The sequence below is a fragment of the Denticeps clupeoides genome, chromosome 14, assembly GCF_900700375.1.
Source record: "Denticeps clupeoides chromosome 14, fDenClu1.1, whole genome shotgun sequence".
NCBI lineage: Eukaryota > Metazoa > Chordata > Actinopteri > Clupeiformes > Denticipitidae > Denticeps > Denticeps clupeoides.
In genome coordinates, this window is record NC_041720.1 from 3107167 (window position 1) to 3116994 (window position 9828).

The 9828-nt window shown below is 43.0% G+C and overlaps 1 protein-coding gene across 1 annotated transcript; it reads left to right on the forward strand.

The window, feature by feature from the left end:
• Window positions 1–4633: 4633 nt before the first annotated feature.
• Window positions 4634–6841, forward strand: LOC114803231 (zinc finger protein 239-like; the record flags this gene model as incomplete). Its single annotated transcript, XM_029002650.1, has 3 exons — window positions 4634–4714; window positions 4893–5072; window positions 5859–6841. Coding segments are annotated over exons 2-3 (1155 nt in total), but the record flags the coding sequence as incomplete, so codon positions are not given.
• Between the last annotated feature and the right edge of the window lie 2987 nt (window positions 6842–9828).

A 9828-nucleotide genomic window follows, 5' to 3' on the forward strand; every position in this document is an offset into this window, starting at 1 on the left:
CACAAATATGTCGCAGCCGACGATGATCAGCTCCACAGTGCCTTTTAACTGCTGTCCTGATTGGGACAGGCGTGTCTCCAGGTAGAGCCAATCCTGACAGAGAAAAAGCACTGGGTGCCGCAAATTCTTTGACGCAAAAAAAATTAAGAGAACACTGCATATTTTGTTTTTACTTTAAAGCAATGTATAAAAAAAACTAGGCCAGTCTGTCACTTATCACATTTTATTTATGCGAAGAAAATAATTACGGGGCTTTGCAAAGATTGCATGTGTGCGGACAGGTTGTGGCTGTGAACACTGCCAGAATGCCTTTTTTTCCTAGCACCTTGCAGCTCTTTCCTTGGAGGGCAGAGACCTTCCAGAAACTATTCAGAACCATGAAAACAGGTCTTGTGCTGAAACGGTGACAGCCTGTTAAAAGTCCACTGGGCTGGCTGGGATGATTGAAGGAGTGGGTAGAGCTTTTGTGTCTCAGATTGTCGATCGAACGCAGATTGGACATCACTGTGACTATAGATCGCAAATTGGATAACATCTCGTCAGAGAGAATCACAGGCTGAATGTGTCGGACGGGGCTTTCAAGCTCATTCACTCATGCTTCTGATGGTGCGAGTGAAGGTGTACGCCTGTAATAATGTAAGATTTTATTCTATCATCTTGACTGTGATAGTTGTAAACCTTTAAGTCAGGACAAGGAAAACTAAAAAACGTGACTACGCCACCTAGGCGAGAGTGTCCCTAGGAACCTCGAACCCCAAACAATACAAACAAGCAGAGCAGAGAGTTGGTTTTTGGTTCTCATCAGGGATTATTTAAGTAAAATCCAATGATTCAAACATACACACTTTATTATATAAACCATGGTAAATTTCCAGTTCTTCCACTTTTGGAATGGATCTGATCCATGCAATTTTGCCAGGTCATCCGGGGAATGGGGCAAAATAAAAGAGGCCACAAGGATCCCTGTTGCTCACACACACATAATAAACTTCTTGTGCATACACCCCAGACAGCGTAAAAGTTACTTCTAGGGGGAATTCCCAACCACAAAGTGCCCTTTCCTCCCCGGTAAGCATGGAAGACCCTCAGCTGATGAAAAAGTATTCAACAACCTACAAACGTTCCACAAAACTTATAAGGCGTTTATCACTCCCACTCAGCCCCCAGCGTTTACACACAGTTGTACTTAAAGTAACACTGATCTCTTCTTTGATGGCAACCAATCACCTCAAACTCAATCCCACCAAAAGTGAACTAATATTCATTCCAGCAGATTCTTCAGCACATCAGGATTTTGCTATCTACCTGGACAACTCACAGCTCTCTCCTTCTACAACAGACCACAACCTTGGAGTAACAATAGACAACCAACTGTCCTTCTCGACTCACATCAGCAACCTTTCCCGCTCATGTAGATTTCTTCTCTACAATAGCAGACGGATCTGTCCTTATCGGAATTGGAGCAGTACGCTGTACTTTGTACATATGACAATAAACTTCAACCTCAGAACATTTGTCTTCCCGCCCCCACCCCGTAGGAAAGGCACAGCTTCTGTTCTGACACCTCTATATATTTACATTTACAGCATTTATTAGACGCCTTTATCCAGAGTGACTTACAATCAGTAGTTACAGGGACAGTCCCCCCCTGGAGCAACAGAGGGTTAAGTGGCACACAATGGTAGTAAGTGGGATTTGAACCTGGGTCTTTTGGTTCATAGCGAGTGTGTTACCCACTAGGCTACTACCACCCATATATTGCAGTTCATTGTGAAGTGAAAGTGAAGTGATTGTCATTGTGAGACACAGCAGCAAAGCACACAGTGACACAACAAAATGTGTCCTCTGTCCTTGATGAGCAGTGGGCAGCCATGACAGGCACCAGAACAGCAGAGTGTGGGGACGGTCATTCTAATTAAATGCCAGGTCACCACTGCCCCGTGTCACCTTTGTTCTCGACAAATCTACACAAGATGCCTTTGTGTACGGACCTGCAGAAATAAGCAGGTAAATTGACATTTATCTTTCATAATAAATATAAAAAATAAAGTCTTTTCTTTGTCTGAAAAATGTATTGTGTACAGCTCATTGTCTATAGTTTACTACAATCCATACAAATGTCTGTTACTTTGGATAAAAGCGTAACTATAAATGTATGAGTGGTAACGCTACAGAATTTATTATGAAGACAGATGGGGTATTTCTGTGAACATTCCTGCCATTTTTAGGTGTTTGCATTTACTTTACTTTACTTTACTTTACTTTATTTGGCAGACGCTTTTATCCAAAGCGACTTACAATGGGAAGACACCAGCAATTCTCGTTCGATTTCTATAGAATATCAAGTATACAAACTAAGAGCCCTGATAAGGCTTAGACTTGTCATTGAAGAACATGCTCGGAGAGTGTTGGGTGCTAGACTAAGAAAAATTATAATGTATTTATACATTTTGTATTTATTTGTTAAATGTGTATGCATGTGTATGTGTTAAATTTGTCTGTAATATTTTTGGAATAAGAAGGTTTTCACCTTCTTCTTAAAAGTGGTGATAGTCTCGGCTAGTCGTGTGGAGGAGGGTAGGTTGTTCCACCAGCCAGGGACAACAACGGAGAACAGACATGATTGGAATCGGAGACCCCGTGAAGAAGGAATTTTTAGTCTCCTTTCGTTTGCCGATCTGAGAGAGCGTGTAGGAGTGTATCTAGGTAGTAGTGTGTTGATGTAGGAGGGCGCAGTTCCATTTACAGCCCTGTAGGCAAGCATCAAGGATTTGAACTCAATGCGAGCAGCTACCGGGAGCCAGTGGAGGGAGGTAAGGAGAGGTGTAACATGGGTGTATTTTGGCTGATTGAAGATGAGGCGGGCTGCCATATTTTGGACCATCTGGAGTGGTTTTATGGTGACTGCAGAGGCTCCAGCCAGGAGAGAGTTACAGTAGTCGAGTTTGGAGATGACCATTGCCTGGACGAGGAGCTGCGTAGCCTGTTGTGAGAGAAAAGGCCGAATCTTGCGAATGTTGTAGAGAGTGAACCTGCAGGATCTGGAGATCGCAGCAACATGATGGTTCAAACTCAGTTTGTTATCTATCCAAACCCCAAGGCTTTTTGCAGATGCCGTGGGTGTTAACAATAGCGATCCAATTTGAATTGAGAGGTTTTGCTGAGGAGAATTGTTGCCCGGAAAGATCAGAATCTCGGTTTTGGATAGGTTGAGTTGGAGGTGTCGCTCAGACATCCATGCCGATATGTCTGAGAGGCAGGCCGAAATTTTTGTTGCTATAGTAGCATCTTCTGGTGGGAATGACAGATAGAGCTGGGTGTCATCAGCATAGGAGTGATAGGAGAAGCCATGTGATTGGATGATGTGACCAAGTGAGCGAGTGTATATTGAGAATAGAAGGGGGCCAAGGACAGAGCCTTGTGGAACCCCTGTGGTTACCCTAGAGAGGACAGATGTCTCACCTCCCCATGATACCTTGAAGGACCTGTCGTAGAGATAAGAGGTGAACCAATCTAGTGCGGTTCCTGTGACTCCTAAATCAGAGAGTGTGGTGAGAAGAATTTCGTGGTTAACTGTATCGAAGGCAGCAGATAGATCAAGTAGAACAAGGACGGATGATCTGCGGGCAGCTCTTGCAGCACGAAGGTCATCCATCATTGCCAGGAGGGAGGTTTCAGTAGAATGCCCTTTCCTGAAACCAGACTGAAAAGGGTCAAGAAGATCTTTTCTACAGTGTTCCTCATGTAGTGGAAGTGAAGTTTATTTTAAATGAAAAAATATTCATTAATTGTACATACATTTGAAAAAATATATATATTTCCAGCTCAGTGGTGGGGGGCAGTGGTGGCCTAGCGGTTAAGGAAGCAGCCCCGTAAACAGAAGGTTGCCGGTTCGAATCCCGATCCGCCAAGGTGCCACTGAGGTGCCACTGTCCCCACACACTGCTCCCCGGGCGCCTGTCATGGCTGCCCACTGCTCACACAGGGTGATGGGTTAAATGCAGAGGACAAATTTAACTGTGTGCACCGTGTGCTGTGCTGCTGTGTATCACATGTGACAATCACTTCACTTTCAGCTCTGGTGGAGGGATTTGGGACGCATAAAAAAACACACACACGTTTACTTTTAATGTTACAAAATCACAATAATCATCAAATATCGAACTACATTAGGATTAAAACAGCGGCTAAACATAAAATACATTTAACTTATTATTTATTTTCCAAAGCCACAGGGAGGCTCAGACATACAAGTGTAGGAATGCCGACCTGCAGCGACACTCCGCACCAGTAAGTGCCACTGCCGCCTTCCTTGGGGGTAAAATGTAGATAAGAGAAGAGAGCAAGTACGGCACCGTTTTTCAGAGCAAGAATAAATATTTCTGTGTTTTCTCTGAGTGATTCTCCTTTCTACACATTATCACAGATACAGTTATGCTAAATAGCAGCTAAATGCGCATTCATACTGATGTCTGGGATCATTCTCACTTTTAATGCCGAAACCTTTTCTTCACTATTCTTTGTCCGGCCCACTTCCCCACATCCTCCAATCAAATTTAAATAAGAAAACACTCTGCTGTGATTGGCTGTGAAAGACTGCAGCAGCTCACGTGTTCTACAAGCCTTTATATGCGAACAGAGAGAAGTTGGAGTTTGTTGTGCTCAGTGTAAAATTAGCTGGAACTGAGGAATCTCCGGGGAAACATTTCTAAAGGTGACTGCGTGTCTTTGTGTGACTTTTTATTCCCAGAAACCTGTTTTGTCGATTTTATTATATTTTACTTGTTTTTTTTTGTCAAAGAAGATGTTTCAGTCAGGAATAATTCTAGAATTATGTTGTTGGTGGGGACATAAATGTAGAATGATTACAAGGTGTTCTGCTTCATTCCAAGGTCTCAAGATGGATCCCAGTCCATCTCTGTTTTCTACTGATCTATGGAGTGTAGACCAGAACAACACAGATGTTAAACCAGAAATATCATCAGATACCATCACATCTCTGAACTGTGGTGAAACACTGGAACCGACAGCAACTCATGTGAAGAAAGAGTCGGATGATGAAGACTATTCAGGTGAGTGGAGTTAAAAAGATTGGAGGGCGTTATAGTGATATCAGTGAAAGTGAAGTGATTGTCATTGTGAAACACTGCAGCACAGCACACGGTGACACAACAAAATGTGTCCCCTGTATTTAACTATCACCCTTAGTGAGCAGTGAGCAGCCATGACAGGCGTCTGGGGAGCAGTGTGTGGGGACGGTGCTTTGCTTAGTGGCACCTTGTTGGATCAGGATTTGAACCGTAGCTGCTTAGCCTCTTCTTTAACTTTCCTTAACCACTGGCCACCACTGCTCCGTGGATTTTAGAAGGAATTTTAGCTTTCTCAATATGCCAAGAATCAGAAGACTAAAAACACATAAAGCACAAACCTTTCAAATAGTCTTGCAACAAGTGGAATTTATTTTTTAAGAAAGGAATAAAATACACTCCACATTATTTAAATAATTACATTTTATTACAAGTTATTAGTTTGACTATTAAGAAAGAGGTTGGGAATGAGACATTTTGAAAGGTGAAATAGACGATGTTCATGTATGAAAATGAAACTGTTTCTGTGAGGCTTCTAGAGGAAAAATCTGTATTATGTATCTGTTCCACGGACTAATTTTGTTATTTGGTGACACAAAAACACACACATATACACAAGTAGATCAGTAGATTTACAAAGTAAAATTGGCAACTGCGATTTGCTGTTTCTTGCTATGTCGTCGTTATAGTATAAATTATAGTATTGTAATGTAATTTAGTGTATTTTATAAAGTATAAATAAAACCTTTAAAAATGTTCCTATATTTGCAGGAATTGGGAACACATTCATGGATCAAACATGTAAAATGGAAGCTGAAGAAAAGATGCTTCAGTTCAACACATGTGTCTACAGTTCAAGACAAGAGAAGAACCTTCAAACACAACAGAGAATCCTTTCTGAAGGGAAGACCCACCAGTGTGTGGATTGTGGGAAGAGTTTTACACAATCATCACACCTTAAAATACACCAAAGGATACATACTGGAGAGAAGCCCTACCAGTGTGTGGAGTGTGGGAAGAGTTTTACACAAGCATCATGCCTTAAAATACACCAGAGGATACATACTGGAGAGAAGCCCTACCAGTGTGTGGAGTGTGGGAAGTATTTTACAATACAATCTGGCCTTAAAAAACACCAGAGGATACATACTGGAGAGAAGCCCTACCAGTGTGTGGAGTGTGGGAAGAGTTTTACACAATCATCACACCTTAAAAAACATCAGAAGATACATACTGGAGAGAAGCCCTACCAGTGTGTGGATTGTGGGAAGCATTTTACAGAACCATCTAGCCTTAAAATTCATCAGAGGATACATACTGGAGAGAAGCCCTACCAGTGTGTGGAGTGTGGGAAGTATTTTACAGAACAATCTGCCCTTAAAAAACACCAGAGGATACATACTGGAGAGAAGCCCTACCAGTGTATGGAGTGTGGGAAGAGTTTTACACGAGCATCAAACCTTCAAATACACCAGAGGATACATACTGGAGAGAAGCCCTACCAGTGTGTGGAGTGTGGGAAGCATTTTACAGAACCATCTAAACTTAAAATTCATCAGAGGATACATACTGGAGAGAAGCCCTACCAGTGTGTGGAGTGTGGGAAGTATTTTAAAGAACAATCTGGCCTTAAAATACACCAGAGGATACATACTGGAGAGAAGCCCTACCAGTGTGTGGAGTGTGGGAAGAGTTTTACACAAGCATCAAAACTTAAAATACACCAGAAGATACATACTGGAGAGAAGCCCTACCAGTGTGTGGGAAGAGTTTTACACAAGTAGAACTTAAACAAACCCAGAGGTATGTGGCAATTGCCAGATCTGAAAAACAACTATACACATATGTTTTAAGGTCCACAAATATGTCGCAGCCGATGATGATCAGCTTTACAGTGCCTTTTAACTGCTGTCCTGATTGGGCCCAGGTGTGTCTCCAGGTAGAGCCAATCCTGACAGAGAAAAAGCACTGGGAGCCGCAAATTCTTTGACCCAAAATAAAAAGAATACTGCATATTTTGTTTGTATGTATAAAAAAACTAGGCTAGTGTGTCACTTATCACATTTTATTTATACAAAGAAAATAATTACGTGTGCGGACAAGTTGTGGCTGTGAACAATGCCAGAATGCCTTTTTTTCCTAGCACCTTGCAGCTCTTTCCTTGGAGGGCAGTGGATATCTACCTATTCAGAACCATGATAACAGGTCTTGTGCTGAAACGGTGACAGCCTGTTAAAAGTCCACTGGGCTGGCTGGGATGATTGAAGGAGTGGGTAGAGCTTTTGGGTCTCAGATGGTCGATCGATCGCAGATTGGACATCACTCTGACTATAGATCACAAATTGGATAACATCTCGGGAGAGAGAATCACAGGCTGAATGTGTCGGACGGGGCTTTCAAGCTCATTCACTCATGCTTCTGATGGTGCGAGTGAAGGTGTACGCCTGTAATAATGTAAGATTTTATTCTATCATCTTGATTGTGATAGTTGTGAACCTGTCTTTAAGTCAGGACAAGGAAAACTAAAAAACGTGACTACGCCACCTAGGGGAGAGTTCCCCTAGGAACCTCAAACCACAAACAATACAAACAAGCAGAGCAGAGAGTTGGTTTTTGGTTCTCATCAGGGATTATTTAAGTAAAATCCAATTATTAAAAAAAAACAAGATGAATACACACTGTATTATATAAACCAGGGTAAATTTCCAGTTCTTCCACTTTTGGAATGGGTCTGATCCATGCAATCCTGCCAGGTCATCCGGGGAAGGGGGCAAAATAAAAGAGGCCACAAGGATCCCTGTTGCTCACACACACATAATAAACTTCTTGTGCATACACCCCAGACAGCGTAAAAGTTACTTCTAGGGGGAATTCCCAACCACAAAGTGCCCTTTCCTCCCTGGTAAGCATGGAAGACCCTCAGCTGATGAGAAAATATTCAACAACCTACAAACGTTCCACAAAACTTAGGAGGCGTTTATCACTCCCACTCAGCTCCCAGCGTTTACACACAGTTGTACTTAATGTAACACTTATCTCTTCTTTGATGGCAACCAATCACCTCAAACTCAATCCCACCAAAACTGAACTAATATTCATTCCAGCAGATTCTTCAGCACATCAGGATTTTGCTATCTACCTGGACAACTCACAGCTCTCTCCTTCTACAACAGACCACAACCTTGGAGTAACAATAGACAACCAACTGTCCTTCTCGACTCGCATCAGCAACCTTTCCCACTCATGTAGATTCCTTCTCTGCAATAGCAGACGGATCTGTCCTTATCTGTCAACACAGGCCACCCAGATACTGGTACACATTTACATTTAAGGCATTTGGCAGACGCCTTACAACGTGCTTTCAAGTTACCATCGATGAAGAGATCAATTCTGGTTCACTAGGACCCCCAACTATGAATACAATCTTTTTATTCACTCTGTTGCAGATTCTGTACACAAGTTCGACAATAAGAAAGTTACAAGTTAATCTAAATATTCTTTAAAGAGGAAGGTCTTGAGCTGTCGTTTGAGGTTCTGACCTCAAAGGGAAGTTCATTCCACCACCGAGAGGCCAAGATGGAGAAGAGTCTAGATGAATGTTTTCCTTTTACCTGCAGCGATGGAGGGACCAGGCGAGCAGTACTGGAGGCTCTGAGTATACGAGGTGCAGTGCGAGGTGTAATAAGGGCTGTGAGGTAGGATGGTGTAACTCCATGTTTGGCTTTGTAGGCCAGCATCAGTATTTTGAACCTAATTCGTGCAGCTACTGGGAGCCAGTGGAGGGAACGTAGCAGAGGGGCAGTGTGGGAGAATTTGGGAAGGTTGAAGATCAGTCGTGCTGCTGCATTTTGTATGAGTTGTAGAGGTCGGATGGTGCTTAGTGGTAGACCAGCTAGAAGGGAGTTACAGTAATCCAGTCTTGAGATTACTAAGGACTGAACCAGTATCTGGGTGGCCTGTGTTGACAGATAAGGGAGGAGTCGTCTGATATTGTAGAGAAGGAATCTACATGAGTGGGAAACACTGCTGATGTGAGTCGAGAAGGAGTTGGTTGTCTATTGTTATGCCAAGGTTGCGGGCTGTTGTAGAATGAGAGAGCTGTGAGTTGTCCAGATAAATAGTAAGATCCTGATGTGGTGAAGAATCTGCTGGAAAGAATATTAGTTCAGTTTTGGTGGGATGGAGTTTGGGGTGATGGGCTGCCATCCAAGACGAGATGTCGGTTAGACATGCACGGTTTCCCGTGGATGGAGGAGGTAACTGCCACAGCCAGGTCCCTCTGTTTGTTGGTTAAGGTCACCACCATCTCTTTGGTTTTACTGACGTTCAGTTCCAGACGTGAAGTGTCACACCAGTCCACAAACTCCTGCAGAACAGGACCATGGTTGAGAGAGGACCTGACAGCAGGGACAGGAGAACTCTGTCATTAGCAAACTTTACCAGGTGACAGTTGGGCTGTCTGGTCATGCAGTCGTGGATAAGATAAGGGGTGGTAGTAGCCTAGTGGGTAACACACTCGCCTATGAACCAGAAGACCCGGGTTCAAATCCCGCTTACTACCATTGTGTCCCTGAGCAAGACACTTAACCCTAAGTTGCTCCAGGGGGACTGTCCCCTGTAACTACTGGTTGTAAGTCGCTCTGGATAAGGGCGTCTGATAAATGCCGTAAATGTAAATGTAAATGAAGACAGCACGCAGCCTTGGGGTGATCCGATTGAGATAGTGTTGTTAACCAGAACT